Source organism: Heterodontus francisci, chromosome 5 (assembly GCF_036365525.1).
Source record: "Heterodontus francisci isolate sHetFra1 chromosome 5, sHetFra1.hap1, whole genome shotgun sequence".
Classification (NCBI taxonomy): Eukaryota; Metazoa; Chordata; class Chondrichthyes; order Heterodontiformes; family Heterodontidae; genus Heterodontus; species Heterodontus francisci.
Window position 1 is genome coordinate 156,133,511 of NC_090375.1, and position 16,611 is coordinate 156,150,121.

Below are 16,611 nucleotides of genomic sequence, written 5' to 3' on the forward strand. Positions count from 1 at the left end.
AATAAGCAAAATTCAGGAGGAGTATCATAAAAGGTCAGCTAACAGAACTGTCAAAATCTTGAAACATTAAATTAGAACAAAGAGAAAATCTGTCCCAATAATATAAAATTCACTGCTTAGCAACCCACTCTTAAGATGTAGCAACTTGATTTATTTTCATTTACTTTTTGAAAATTTTCTTTTATTGTAAAGAAATTAAAATGAATTATTATGCACCTGCATCCTCCCCCTAGACAATCCACAAGAGCTTGTTAGTGAAGTCTGCTTGGATCAGCCATGGTATTTGCTTTTATTTTGCTGCTTGACTTGTGGGGTGACAGCCGCTCTCTGTCTGCCTCTGCCTTTCTTCCCACTCCCCACCCCCACTTTTCTCTCTCTCTCTCTATCTATCTAATTCTCCCCTTCCCTCACAGTCTCTCTGTCAGTTCATCTGTTTGCATTTTTCTTTTGTCCCTCTGTCTTCTCTTGCTCTTGTCTCCCTTTCTTTCACTCGCTCTGTTTTGTCCCACCTCTCCGTCCGTCTCTTCTTTATCTCTTTCTTTCCCTTTAGCTTTGTCTGTCTGTTTCTTTTCTTGTGTCTCCCACTCAGTTCTTTCTTCTGCAGTGATTACTAGTGTATCCTACCTGCTAAGTCTATAGGAACTTTAAATCTGCACCATTTTTTGCTGATGTTTGTTCTGAAACCCATATGCTACCTAAACTCTGTATTTAACATACCCTACCCCTTGCCGCAGCAAGATCCAAACCCCTGACCATGGATTGACTGTAGGAATAAAAAATGAAGGGTAATATTTTTCATTGTGTGATGAATACTAGAAAAATTATGTTAGTGAAATTCAAGCAGCATCAGTGGGTTATCACAAGTATGTCCAAACACATTGCCAACATGGAATCCTCCAGCTGTGTGATTTTTCTTCGATGTATATTATTGCACACAGGTGCTGATTTCATTGAGGTTAATTGTCAGTAGAATCTCATTACCTTTGATGTTGCAGTGTAACGAAATTGTCCTTGTTGCCCTAAATGCTGGCCTGTTGTTCTGACACCGTATGCTGTAATAACCTCACTGACTAATCCTTCAATGTTTTATTGCAGAATTGATTTACAATCTGACAGCAGATGCAGTGAAGAAAGAGAAAGGCCTACAGGCCAGGGTTTACATCTATGCCAGTGAGCCGGTGAGCCAGGTCATGGAGAAAATTGAGCTGTCCTCCAGGAAGGAGAGTTGCAAGCACTACTTCGTCATTGTCAAGGTCAGTCCACTGCACCTCATCTTATTTAATAATGAGCTAAGTTCTGTCTTTAAGGGACATTTGCAAATCTATTGCCAGTTGATTCTGTTTTAAACTGGTGAAACTAAGGACCAGGTTTTGTGAAACAGATGGCTGAGTTTTTAAATGGCCACAGAGGTGGGACTAGAGGCAGACAGGTCTGCAATTTCCTGGCACTGGCCAGCATGCCAGTTTCCTGGCATGTTCCTACTTTCGGGCTATTTTAGAATCGGGTGGTTGGGAGTGGGGTGATGGCTACCCACCCACAAGCGGCAGGTAGCCAATGAACTAAGGCCCTTAGGTGGAAGTCCCGCCCAAGGCCAATTAAGGACTTGGGGAGCGAAAAATCCCTGCGTGGCTCCCCAGGCCCGGTGGAGGCAGGCTCGCCCCCGACTTTTTTGCCGGTGGCAGGGCGTCCTGCCCAATGTTAAATTCCAGCCATTAAGTCGGTTTCTCTTTCCACAGATACTGCCTGACCTGCTGAGTATTTCCAGCATTTTCTGTTTCTATTTTTGGCATCTGCAGTATTTTGCTTTTGTGTTAAAATTTGGGGATGTCGAGCTGTCTTGTGAGGATGGATTATAGTTTGAAATGAAGCAGGATTGGAGAGTCCCTTACTTAAAATTTGGGCTTTCTGTAGCATTTTGAATTCAGCCCCAAGTCCTGTAGCTGAACACTGCTCTGAATTTGATACTAATTACATGCCATCCAAGACAAGTATAAGGATGGTTAACGCAGAAAAGGTGTTGTGAAGGCCACGGAGGGATTTGTATAGGAAAGCAAGAATTCTGAAGTCAGTGTGTTGGGAGATGGGGTGATGCTGAGCTCATCAAGGTCAGGTTTGATAAGCGAGCGGGATTTAAATCAGGGACAGGATGCTGTCGGCAGGTTTTGGATGAAGGGTTTTGATAGAGTAAATGAGAAACTGTTTCCACTGGCAGAATTGTTGGTAACCAGCGGACACAGATTTAAGTTAATGGTAATTGAACTGGATGGGAGATTAGTTTTTTTTTATGCAGAGAGTTGTTATGATCCGCAATGCACTGCCTGAAAGAATGGTAGAAGCAGATTGAATAATAACCTTCAAAAGGGATAAATCATAGAATCCTAGAATAGCTTGGTACAGAAGGAAGTCATGCAGCCCATTGGACTCTTTTGAAGAGTAATTCAATTAGTCTCTGCTCTTTTCCCACATCCCTGCAATGTTTTCTCCTTCAAGTATTTATCCAATTACTTTTTGAAAGCTGCTATTATATTTGCATCCACCAGCCTATCAGGCAGTGCATTCAAAATCCTAACCACTTGTTACATAAAAATGCTTTTCCTCATGTCACCTCTGATTCTTTCACCAATTCCCTTAAATCTATGTTCTGTGGTTATCAACCCTTCAGCTACTGAAAACAGTTTCTCTTAATTTACTCTATCTAAAACCTTCATGATTCTCCTCTTTGCCTTCTCTGCTCTAAGGAGAACAACCCCAGTTTCTCCAGTCTATCCACATAACTGTAATCCCTCATCCCTGAAACCATTCTGGTAAATCTCTTTTGTACCCCCTCCACAGACTTCACCTCCTTTCTAAAGTATGCTTTCCAGAATTGGAGACAGTACACCAGCTGGGGGCTAACTAGTGTTCTACTAACTAACAAATATATATTATATTGGGGGCTAACTAGTGTTTTGTATAGGTTTAGTGTAACTTCCTGGCTTTTGTACTCTCTGCCTCTATTTATAAAGCCCAGGATCCACATTCTTTATTAACTGCTTTGTTAATCTGCCCCGCCACCTTCAAACATTTGCCGACAGATACCAATTGTCTCTCTGAGCTGAATTTTTAGGCCCCCAAAGGCAGGAACAGAGGTGGAGGGCCACAAAAATACCAGTGCCAGCAGCATGTCAGTTGCAGGATGCCTTTTCCGGTGCCAGACATTTTGGAAGAGATGAATTCGGGGCCCGGGAAGGCCACCCACCCCCACAAGGTTGACAGGCAATTAGACTCATTAAGAGCCTTGTTAAAGATGAATTTAGGATGCCAACTAGAATTTTCCAGTCAGTCTCCAGTTTCCCAACGCGACAGGGGGCAAATCAACTGCCTGGAACTGGCCACCCAGCAGCAGGCTGGGGTGCCAGTGCTCCTGACAGGCCCACAGGTCCTCCCTACCTGCCTGGATGGGGATACAGCTAAAGACCACCCTGTAGATGGGCCACCCTCCCGGCGCACGCATGCACGCACACACACACACACCATCTGCTACCATTAATTGGACAGGAAACCTGTCTCCATGCCAATTAAGGGCTCCCCCACATGAAAATCTTAACTTGAATCAGTTTCCTCCTGGGAGTGGGATCCAAAAATGAAATGGATCCTTTTCCTGCCTCCATGGTGAAAACTCAGGCTTCCGTTCTTGCACTCCCTTTAAGATTGTACAATTTAGCTTGGGTTGTCTCTCCTCATTCTTCCGACCAAAATGTATCACCTCACACTTTTCTGAGTTGAATTTCATCTGCTATATATCTGCCTATTTCACCAGCTTGTCAATGTCCTCTTGAAGTCTATTACTATCTTCCTCACTCTTTTTACTGAATTTCCAAGTTTTGTGTCATCTGCAAATTTTGAAATTGCATGCTGTACCCTTAAGTCCAAGTCATCAATATATATGAGAAAGAGAAGTGGTCCTCGTACTGAATCCTGGGGAACCCCACTGTACACCTCCCTCCCTCTGAATAACAGTTATGCACCACAACTCTCTGTCTTCTATTTAGTATCTGCTGCTGCCTATTTTATCCCATGAGCTTCAATTTTGCTAACAAGCTAATTTGGTACCTATCAAACATGTAGAAAAGGGAAATTTTGCAATGCTATGGAAAAGTGCTCTATGATTCTATGGGCTGAATTTTTATAGCAATTCTTCGCCATTTTCGCCATTATTCTAAGAAGGCGTGGCACATGCGCGATATGTGCGCTGCGGAGCCGCCACAATATTTCACATGGTGGCTCATTTACATGGAGGGGCTGAACTGCCCACTCCCGATGACATAGAGGGGGCAGGTGCTCCGTCCCCGGTAATGGCGTCCGGCACCACTGCACAGGCGCCATCACCATTTTTAAATGGCTCCACGCCTTTACAACTTATTGAAATTTTTAAAGAGAAATGTACATTTCAGTGACATAAAAAACTTTGATAAAAGTTCAAAGCCCCTCTCCCACCCCCTCCCAATGACTAATTGATTCATTTATTGCCCTCTCCCCTCAAAAAAACTTTTCTTCCCATCCTGAACTTTCTGCCCGGAACTTCATTAACTTTGTCCGTCAACCCCTTCCCACCATCTCCTCAGCCAATAGAAAGAGTTTTCTCTTTCTCCCCCCACCTTCTGCCCCGAAAACTTCACTTCTCCTCCCTCCCCACCAGTGTTCTGCCTCGGATCTCTGCCTGGAGATCCAAAGGCATGGGAGTTCCAGCAACCGGCCAGAATATCTGCATGGGATGGCCGTCGTCAAAAAGTAAGCTAATATACACTGATTAACATTTATTTAAATATTTAAATTATGTTTCCGGTGCCGAGCAGCGCAGGGTGGGGTGGGTGGGGGGCACTCCGAGGCCTCTCTGCCGCTGGTAAAATGGGGCGGGACCTTCCTAGCTTTGAGGCCCATGGCGGCCTCTCCTGGAAGTATTTTCCAGGCCCCCCTGACATAACCCCCGATGCTGAGGAGCAGGTAAAATCCAGCCCTATGAGTTGATGCTTCAGTAACAACAAGCAACATTTAAATAGCACCTTTAGCAAAGCAAAATGTCCCAAAGCACATCACAAGAGTGCTATCCAACAAAATCTACAGTAGGAAATATTAGGAGAGGTGGCCAAAAGTTTGGTCAAAGACATAGGTTTTAAGGAGTATCTTGAAGGGGAAAGAGAGGTGAAGAGATGGAGTGGTTTACTTAGAGAATTCCAGAGCTTCAGGCCTAGGCAGTTTAGTTTTAGTTTTAGTTTTAGAGATACAGCACTGAAACAGGCCCTTCGGCCCACCGAGTCTGTGCCGACCATTAACCACCCATTTATACTAATCCTACACTAATCCCATATTCCTACCACATCGTAACCTGTCCCTATTTTCCCCTTCCACCTACCTATACTAGGAGCAATTTATAATGGCCAATTTACCTATCAACCTGCAAGTCTTTTGGCATGTGGGAGGAAACCGGAGCACCCGGAGGAAACCCACGCAGACACAGGGAGAACTTGCAAACTCCACACAGGCAGTACCCAGAATTGAACCTGGGTCGCTGGAGCTGTGAGGCTGCGGTGCTAACCACTGCGCCACTGTGCCGCCCCACCACTGCGCCACTGTGCCAGAGCTAGTAATCCAGAGGCCCATGCTAATCCCCTGTGAACATGGGTTCCAATCCCACCATCGCAGTTTTGAAGGCATTGCTGCCGATGGTGGAATGGTGAATATTGGGGACGTGCAAGAGGCCAGAATTAGAGGAGCGCAAAGATCTTAGAGGGTTGAAGCACTGGAGATAGGGTGGAGCAGCAGATGAGCTAAAGCAGAAGTGGAGGCGGGTGATATTATGCAGGTAAAGGTAGACTTGGTGATGGAGAAGATATGGATATTGGTCGTCTCGTATTTAATTGGGGGAAGCTTCTTTTCATTCAACACGATATCGGCCTAGCAACATGACAGATGAGAAGTATTGGACGGGTTGAGAGAGGTGGTGGTGAAGTTGAACTGAGTGTTGTCAACATACATGTGAAACCTGATCAGCTTGAGAGTTAGTGCCAAAAGCTCCAGAAAAATGGGGCCTTGAGATGACAAAATAATGGATGAGGATTGTGCACAACATTGTTATGTTATTTGTGCATTTAATAATAGGAAGTAAAAAAACAGAATAGTTAATGGCGTATTTGAGCTATTTATGGGAGAAATTCACATTCTTGTTTTCCTAACAATTCAGACATATGAAGGATTAACCGGCCTCTGATGGACTGGATAGAGGGGAGCCATGCTTGAAGGGAGGGTAGGTTGGAGGCACAGCTACAATGCTGTTGGACCAGTTGTGTGACCTGCTCTCCCTTCTAACTTGGTTTCCCACTGGAACTACTTGATAGGTGAATTCATCCCAAAAAGTTGTGGTCAAACTTGTTTGCAGCTACTTGATTGGAAATTTGTTACATCACAATTTATAATGGACAATATACAAATGATTGATTGGCTAATATTTTATCCCTTTAAAGCAGGCCCCAGGGACTTACTAATTACTCCCACAAATCTGCCCAGCGGTACCACTCTTACCATTGTTAGATAGTTGTGGATTCAAGCTCAGTTCTAGGATTTGAGCATATAATCTAGGCGGACACTTCAATGCACTGTTGAGAGCACTGGGCTGGATTTTACCAGCCCCTTGATGTCGGGTGTTGTGGCAGGGGGACCCAAAAAATACCTCCGGGAGCGGCCCGACATGGGCCTTGGCTCCAAGAAGACCCTGCCCCATATTACCGGCAGCGGCGAGGCCTCCTGGTGGCAACCCCCCCCCCCCCCCCCGTCCCGCCCCGCCACACAGCGATGGGAACCTCATTTCAATATGGAAATAAATATCAATGAATTAATTAATGCTTACCTTGTTGAGATGGCTGTCCCGCTCCGATATTCCGGCTGGTTGCCAGAACTTCCACACCTTCGGAACTCCGGAACACGAGGGGGCGGGAGGGAGGAGTTACGTTTTCAGGGCGGGAGGGAGCGGGGAAAACTCTTGCGATTGGTGGAGGGGATGGTGGGAAGGGGTTGAAGTTGAAAGTGAATAAAGTTCGGTGGGGGGAAGGTTGGGATCAGAAGATAATTTTTTTTGTGGGGGAGAGGTCAATCAATAAAGTCTTTACTCATGGGGCGGGGTGGAAGAGGGGCTTTAATCATATATTACATTTTTAAAATTCAATTTATAGTGACTGTTCCCTTAAATATGTAAATTAACTGGAAGGGCTGCAAACCCTTTAAAAATGGCGCTGGTGCCTATGCAATGGCGCCAGATGCCATGGCCGTTGCCGGGCTAAATAACGCGTCGGCTTGGCAGAGCGAATCCTGTGCGTGCGCGCTGCTGCTTTTGAAGCTCGCTGCTGATCTTGGCAGCGAGCTGGAAAAACTCCAGCCACAGTCTTTTGGATGTGATATTCTAACAAGGTTGCATCTGGCTGTTCAGGTGGAGGTAAAAGTCTCCATAGCAAGATTCAAAGAACAGGAGAGTTCTCCTGGTGACCTGGCCAATATTTATATCTCAATCAACACGATCAAAAACAGATTAACTGGTCATTCATCTGTTCGTGGGATCTTGCTGTCTACCAATTGGCTGCTGCACTTGCCTGTTGGAACAACAGTGACTACATTTAAATTAATTAATTGGTTGTAAGGCACATTTAAGATGTCCTGAAGATGTGAAAATGTTATAATAATGTAAGTTCTCTGAGTCGTTAGACAGTGCCAACAATAAATAGTTTACGCCAGTGTTTGAAACTGGGCTTACAGACCCAGCTGGAAAACTAATCAAACTGTAAACTGTCGGAAGTTTTGTCTGGGCTTGTGCTCTCGACTGTTGGATATTGCTTTTCAGACTTACCCCTATCTTGGGGATAAAACAACCCACTTGGTTGTGCAAGGCAGTTTTTAGCGTTGTTGAGTAATGCACAGATAGCAAGGGTTCATGAAGAGGCAGTAAGAGGAATTATTTCATGAAGTTGCCTGTTGCCTCACAATGGATGCATTCACTTTGACAGGCTTCAATTATACAGCCACAAATCATAACGTCTCCTACCACACAAGAGGTACGTTGTACAATTTGGGGGAAAGCACTAATGAGCAGCATTTATTATCAGACCCCCCCTGTTGGATTGTGAGCTGTGCACGTTTGCACCTCAAGTGTTGCTGCTTCTATATCCCTCTGGCATTGTAAATTTGGAGATTTTATTGTTTGAGAAATCTTGTTTCAAAGAGCACAAATATAAATCTTCTTCAAACATGTTTCTCAAAAAAATTATGAAATACATCTTAGGAGAATTTTTTCCAATTTATATTCAGTGAACATTTTGTTTTTTAAAGTTGCCTCCAACTAGGTTTGATGGGACCATGTGGCAATTGTAAATCAACTTTACCGGCAATACTGAAAGTCTTTGGTTCCAGGTTCCAGAAGGATTTGTAGCCAATTTATACTGTTTACGAGAGGTTTTGAGAAGTGAATCCAGGCCTTGTATATTTTGTTTAGGAGAGTTCAAGCAAAAGACATTCTAGAGGGATTAAGAATATATCTTGGAATGTTGAGAGACTATGGAAACCACCGTGCTGTACACAAACGTTCTATAAAGCATATTAATAACTCTATTACAGTTTGATGTCAGCACTTTACAGACCGAAATGCTCTCTCTTTCCTGTAGGACTCTTCATACAGTAGTCTTCATATTTTACCTCAATGAGGTTCATGCACAATGACTTTTCATTTGATCTGAGTGCCATGACTATATTCTGAAAGACAGAAAAAAAGACATGCGTATTGCAAGCAAAGTCAGGAATAGCATTTCTAGTGGTGCTTAAGAAGATATTTCAAAGCTCAATGCTTGAGAGATTGGTATTAGATTGTGAGCTTTATTAACCCCCTGGTTTATTTTTTGGTGTTTGGTAATGATATAGTCAAAATCTGATGTCTTGTATTTAGGTGGAGGCAGACCAAGCCAACAAAGAGCTGTAAACGCCTAGCAGGACAATTTTTCCTGATTAATGGGCATATAATTCTTCTCAGTCTGAGCATAGAAAAAAGCCAACCTGAAGTCTGTTATTTTGAAGTTGATTCCTACACCAACTCAAGGCAGAAATCCAGTTAGTGAGCAGAGTTTCAATCCAAGCAAACCAAAACAATCCCTAAAATTGGGGGAATCGGATCTTACCATGCTGGAGTTACTCACATCCTAAATGTAATGTGCCCATGTACTTTCAAGTTATTATCATTGTATTAAAACATTCTCCTTTTGAAATTCAATAACATTGATAATACTGGCATGGATTTTATCTGGAGGTGCTTTCAGGATAGGCTGGGATGCAGGGTGGGAGGGAAAACCTGTGGGAGGCTTAGCACTGTGCCAGGACCATTTTAACTCTCAGTCTTCATTTGAATAAAGTGAGAGTATCCCGCCCAAAACTTGTGGGAGTGGCAACAGAGTTGGGGGGGGTGCAGCAGCATAAATTGTGTCAGGAGCCAAAGGATGATGGGTTCTAAGGGAACAGTATAACGTTAGCGCTGATGGGTGGAGGCGATGGAATTTTGCAGCTAATGCTGGCGCTAGGAGCTGAGAAAGAAAGGACTCCTTGAGGATACTGAGGAACCTTTCTTGGCCTTTAAGGATTCCATAGGAAGTTAAATTTTTAGACTTATCTTGTCCTCTTCTGACCACTCCACAACTAACGCTGTGGCTCAGCTGTTAGGGTTGGGCCCTGGTGGGCCTCCCAAACATGGAAGTTAAAGTGATGTTGCAAAGCCGAAGATGCTATCTGGTGTTATGAGGTGAATTAGGTAGACATGGATGGGAAAGCATTGGGCCCACGCTGGGCAGGCTGTGTTAAAATTTACCCCTATAACTGCCTTTGGGCAGCACCGCAGGAAATCCACTTGTGTGGTAAATAGTAAAGTAACAAGAGAAGTAGAATATTGGCATAGCCACCAAAATCCACTATTGATTTGATGGTGTGTGATGCTGGTATATTGATTTCCTACCTTATTCAATTAATGACGCTAGTTGGTGAAATGCAGCCTGCATTCCACCCTGAACGTTATTCATACAGTGCCCTGTGTGTGTGAAATGGGAACAGAAGTGCTGCCAATAACAACCTTTCCAATTGATTTGAGGAACCCTGCTGCTTTATTTGCCTGCAATTTAAGTAACAGCCTAAAGGCTTGAAGCCACTGAACTTGGCATTTGTAGACACACCTGTAGACCACCTGTGTATGGCCTGGCCCTCAGCTGCAGTTTAAATCAAAGCCTTGCAGTGTCTGCTCAATAAGTCGTCTGTGATCCACACTACTTAAATGAAGTGGAACATGTTCTGTATATTCAGCATCTGCACTGAAAAACCTCTATTTGTACACCATTTATACATGCCTGTACTGTGGGATTTCCTTGGTGGCTCCATCAATTTTAGGCTCTATTTGGCCTCCAGATTTGTTGTTTAAAACTCTTGTGCTAATTAGAAAATGTGTGCACAAACTAGCCCCTGTCCTAATGGGAATGCTGTGCAGTCAGGCAGTCAAAGGCAGCAGGAGAAAGATAGTGAGACATCAGGCATGGATATTTATAATAGGTATGTACAGGTGAAGAAGAACACAGATAAAAGAGAACAGAACAGCAAAAAGACAAAGAAACAATGGAAAATTGAGAAAATTATAAATTCTTTGATGGACTGGATTTCTTTGAGCGTGCAATTAATTAGAGGGCAAGGACAATTCGTTTGCCATAACTTTGATTTCCAGAGGACATTTAATAACGTTCTCCTTATGAGGTTTTCCCCAAATTAAGGCTGTTAGAAATTAAAATGAAAATTAAGAATTTGCTGGCTGGATTCAAAAGAGATTTACCAACAGAAAGCAGAGGGTGATGATAAATGGAAAATCCTCTGTCTGTGAGGCAGTGATTAATGGAATTCAGCATGGCCTGTTCTGCTATTAACAATAACAGGGAAGATAAATATAGTAATGCTACAATGACATCAAACTTTCTGTCCAAATCATTGGTATAAGCGATACATTAAAGGGATCGTTTTTTTAACTTCAGGCTATAAGATTTAGGTTTGGGAGTCACAGATACCCAAAGAAGGGGGTTGAGCTCATAATGTGATTTAAAAATAGTTTATTAAGAAGCAACAGTTTAAATATAATGTATATTAAGATGTAGCAGTTTAAATATGATGATGCATAAGCTAAATAGACAGAAAAGACTAATAACCCATGACAGATTGGACGGATTACTGATCATACAGTGGGGCAGAATGGTGTTCGCAGTAGAGGCCTGATACCCGACCCTAACGCGACAGGACCCGACGACATGTGTCGGGTTTGGGTCAGGTCGGGCCCATCTTCAGGATACAGCTTTCAGGCTCGGCTCGGGTCGGGCTGAGTCCAGGTCGGGTAGGGTTGGGTCGGGCCGAGTCCAGGTCGAGTAGGGTCAGGTCGGGTCGGACACATACGGTAAGTGCTCTGTCGGTAAGTATTAAAATTAAAAAACATACCTGAGCTGGGACTCCGGGATGAAACTGTGTCTGCGCAGTGAGTGAGTGACGTCACTGTGACGTCATCACGCATGCAGTGCAGCTTCCTGGAGCTTCCGAGCCGGAAGGTAAGTAAAGGGATGGTCGGGTCGGGTTGAGTAGGGTCGGGTTGGGCTCGGGGCAAAATCGGAGGGACTCGGGCCGGGGAGGGCTCGGGTCCACTGTGGTTCGGTCGGGTTCGGGTCAGGTTCTTTTTTCCCGACCTGAGCAGGCCTCTAGTTCTCAATCTTCCTAAGGGATGAGGCACGTAAGATGTGGGTGGCCTCTTTGGTCCTCAGTCTTCTAGAGCTAACCAAAGTGTTAGCTGAAGCCTAACGCTCAGCCCAGGCTAAGCTTCGGGAACTTCCCCTTCTTTCCTTCAAACAGTGCAATTGTTTAAATACTTTATTTCTAGGGGCTGGTAGTTCCCCCTCTGTCAATCAATTGTTCGAACCCTTCTGACCAATGAATACGGGACAGGTACCTGAGATATCGGGGTCGTCACCTCCCTCTTGTCCATCACTTCAGCTCGAAGTCAAATGTTAGCTTTCATTAGACACTTGGGGTACACAAGGTTCCCTCGTATCAGCTTAGGAATCTCTATGGTGTCTAGTGGCTTCTATATGACCTCTTTGGGAATGTCATGATCATTTCTCCCTATCTTGTTTACACCAGTATGACCCTGGAACTGCTTCTCTGTCCTTTTTGAGAAAAATACCTCTTCTGTGGGTCTGTTTCATATTATGCCTACTGTTTCTATAAGAATTCTGTAATACTCTGAGAAGTATTATTTCTTAAAGGGATCCCATTTCTTACAATGCTTCCCAAGGACGAGGTTCCCTAAGACAAGCATTAAAATCACCCCTTAAATGGAGGGTTGAGGAATAACACATGAATTATAGTGTGGATGAAGGTAAGGTAAAGTGCACTAAAACAACAAATATGAAACACGTGTAACACAATGAAAGGCAACACATAGGCTGAATTTTTATAGTCGGCGGTGAGCTTCTGGATTGGCACGGCACACATGTGAGATGTGCACCATGGAGCCGCCGCGATGTTTCGCGCAGTGGCTCATTAACATGGAGGGGTTGCAACGCCCGCCCCCAATGATGTAGAGGGAGTGGGCGTTCCGTCCCAGGCAATGCCCTCCAGTGCCACTGTGCAGCCGCCAGTGCCATTTTTAAAGGGCTTCAAGCCCTTACAAGACATTCACATTTTTGAAGAGAACTGCAAGTGTAATTTAAATTTATACGTTCAATAAAAGAACGAAGCCCCTCTTACAGCCCCCACCAATGACCTAACAAGTTATTTATTTCCCTCTCCCCTCGAAAAACTATTTTGGTGGTCCCAAACTTCACCCCCAAACTTAGATATCTTTGCCCTTCAACCTCTTCCCACCATCCCCTCGCCCAATAGTAATAGATTTTCCCACAACCCCCCTCCCCACCAGTGTTCCGCCTCGGATGTCTTCGGCCACTGGCCGGAATATCAGTGTAGGACTGCCATCGCTACAAGATAAGTCATTATTCATTCATTAACCTTTATTAACATATTTAAATTAAATTTTTTTTGCTGAGTGGCAGTGGGGCCACCCTGAGGCCTCACCGACACCGGTAAAATGGGGCAGGGCCTTCCCAGCGTTGAGGCCCATGGAAGACCTCTCCTGGAGATATTTTCCGTGCCCCGCTGCCATGACCCCTGACGTCAGGGAGCTGGTAAAATGCAGCCCATTATCTTCACTGATAATCTCTTCATTGATTTCCTTGCTCACCACCAGCACCAAGCAACTTTTCAATCTCCATCTCGACTCATGGTGCCCTCTCCTCTTGCTTCACTGCCCTCCTGTCCTCCCTGAACCTTTTCCTCCATATAAACTCTCCTATCCATATTTATGGCCACCTTTTCGACCTTGTCATCTCACGTTGTCTCTCTACTCCGATCATTTCAACCACAGATAAGGCCATCTCAGATCACTTCCTTTCCTCCTGTACTGCTTTCCCCTTCCAACTACCACTTTCTTCTGTGATTACACTTGAAAAAACTCTCCCCAAGTCATGTACAATGGCATTTTTGGATTCTCAACTGTCTAGTCTATTTCCCACGATATTTTTGGAGCTGCCAACCTCTCAATCATTTCTTTCAGCTTCACCTTTGATGCTGTAGTCCCCAGTAATGCCATTGCTCTCCCTGATGCAGTCGTTCCCCAAGTTATGGCCCCCATATTTTAATTGGCTCATAGGATGTGGGCATTGCTGCCAAGGTCAGCATTTATTGCACATCCCTAATTACCCTTGAGAAGGTGGTGATGATCTGCCTTTTTAAACTGCGGCACTCCATGGGTGTAGGTACACCCACAGTTCTATTAGATAGGGAGTTCCAGGATTTTAATCCAGCAACGATGAAGGAACGGTAATAATACTTTTAAGTCAGGATGATGTATGATGAGTGGAACTTGCAGGTGTACCAAAACTGTTCACTAGTCTAGGATCATCCTGGAATGCAAAGATAACTTTTAGCTTCTCTTCCCCATTGCCAAATGACTCTTAAATTCCCCTTGCGTCTGCGGCCCTTTTTTTCTAGGCGGTAGAGGTTGTGGATTTGGAAGGTGCTGTTGAAGGAACTTTGGTGAACTGCTGCAGTGCATCTTGTAGATGTTACACACTGCAGCCACAGTGTGCCGGTGATGAACAAAGTGAATGTCTAAATTTTAAATCCAAGGGATGCACACTCCAGTGTCCTTGGCGAAAATTAGTTGAGCTATATATTGTCAGATCTGGTTGCACCACATAAAACACTATCTGGTCCTAATCTCCTGTACCAAAATTGTTCACTACTCTAGGATCATCCTGGAAGGCAAAGATAACTTTTAGCTTCTCTTCCCCATTGCCAAATGACTCTTAAATCTCTCTCCTCCATCTGCTCCACACTCAGCTCCAAAAATACATGCAAGAAGCTTATGGACATCATTGTCACTAATATCAAGATCAACCATTCAGCTGCCTCTGCCCCATCCTTCTCTTCCACAGTCCACGAAGCCAAACCTCCCCTGAGGATTTCCCCTGCCCTAGCCCTGAACTCACATCTTTCTCTTGTTTCTCTCCTATCTCCGCTCATGCCCTTTCTAAGTTCGTCTCTGTGAGACTCATCTCCTGCTCTCGCGACTCTGTTTCCACTAAACTGCTGACCAACCAATTTTCTTTCAGGTGCCCATATTAGTTGATATTGTTAACAGCTCCCTTTCCTCAGGCATTGTCCACCTCCCCTGACAATCTGCCATCATCACCCGCCTTTGACCCCTCTGTCCTTGCAAACTACTGCCTCCATTTCCAACCTCTCTTTCCACTAAAGTCCTTGAACATGGAGTCATCTCTCAAATCCGTGCCCATTTTTTCACAACTCTGTTTGAACCTCTCCAATCCGGTTTCTGCCCCTGCCACTACACTGAAATATTAAAGTCAGAAATGACATCCTACGTGACTGTGACCTGTCTGCAGCCTTTGACATGGTTGGCCATATTATTCTCCTTTAAAGTCTCTCCTTCATTGTCTGTCTGAGTGGGACTGCCCTCACCTGGTCCCATTTTTATCTATCTATTCATAGCCAGGGAATCTACAGCAATGGCTTCTCTTCCCACTCCCACATTGTCAACTGTAGAGTTCCCAAAGGACGTATCTTTAGCCCCCTCCTGTTTCTCTTCTACGTGCTGCCCCTCGGTTATATAATCAGAAAATCATCAGATTTCACATGTAGGCTGATGACACCAAGCTCCATCTCATCATCATCTCCCTTAATGCTCCATGGCTTCTGATTTGCCATGCTTTTGTTTTGCCCAAATTTGTCCAGGATTGGATGAGAAGAAATTTCCTTCAATTAAATATTGGGAAGGCTGAAGCCATTGTCCAGACTGCTTGTGACCTTAGCATCCTATTTGACCCTGGCCCTGAGCTGGACTTATGAACCTATATCCTCTCCATCACCAAGACTGCCTACTTCCACCCCTGTAATATTTCCCGTCTCTGCCCCGTCTCAGCCCATGTGCTGTTGAACTCTCATTCATGCCTTTGTTACTTCCAGGGTCGACTCTTCCAATGATCTCCTGGCTGGCCTCCCATCTTCCATCCTCAGTAAACTTAAGCTCTGTTGCTTGTACCCTAACTCACACCAAGTCCCATTCACCCATCATCCCTGTGGTCTCTGACCTACATTGGCTTCTGGTCCAGAAAAATCCCAAATTAAAATCTCTCATTCTTCTGTTCAAAACCCTCCATGGCCCCTTTTTATCTGTTACCGACTCCAACCTTATACCTCTCCCAGAGTTCTGCCTTCTTCCAATTCTGGCTTATTGTGCATCCCTGTTTTCCTTCCCTCCACCATTGGCAGCCATACCTTCAGCTTGTCTAGGTTCCAATCTCTGTAATTTCCTCCCTAAACTGCTCTCCCCTCTGCCTCTCTCTCCTTTAAGATACTGCTTAATACTACTAAGTTAAAGGTGCTCCATAAATGCAATTTGTTGTTATTAGCAAACATGAAAAAGATTGCATGTTTGACCATGCACTGAATGCAGCCAATTTATGTGGGACAGTTATCAATATGCTTAATATTCACAATGCAATATATTTTTAGGACATCCGATTGTAAATTGAAACAGCTCAATTTTAGTCATTGTTGAGACTACATTTGGAGTTTGCATCCTCTGCCATTTTGTGATTAGTGTGTCACCTTTGATTTCAGCCATCAGTACTTTTAGATATTAAATCCTCCATTGCTGCTCCTCACAGATTCACTCAGTGGTTGACTTTATTGCAAAGACAAGGCACATGAGTGTGAGTCGTTGGGGGCAGTCTTGCCTTGAGTCAGTAGATTGTAGATCAGAGCTCCATATTGGAGAGTTTTAACCTTATCATTTAGGTTGACACTCCAGTGTATTTCTAAGCAAGTACTGCATTGTCACATTTTCTGTCTTTCAGATAAGTTGTTTTTCTCTTCTAATGATTCAGTAAGATGTTTAAGGTTCCACGCCATATTTGAAGTGCAGGGACTTTTACAAGGGTTTCGGTCAGTAGTTAT

At 44.2% G+C, this 16,611-nt stretch overlaps 1 protein-coding gene across 2 annotated transcripts in view; it reads left to right on the forward strand.

Moving 5' to 3' along the window:
- itga9 (integrin, alpha 9) overlaps positions 1 to 16,611 on the forward strand; it is a 550,508-nt gene that overhangs the window by 225,926 nt on the left and 307,971 nt on the right. For both annotated transcript variants that reach the window (XM_068032283.1, XM_068032284.1), the window contains one exon: positions 1,096 to 1,253. In XM_068032283.1, the coding sequence (XP_067888384.1) occupies positions 1,096 to 1,253 (158 nt within the window). The remainder of the gene's footprint in view (positions 1 to 1,095; positions 1,254 to 16,611) is intronic.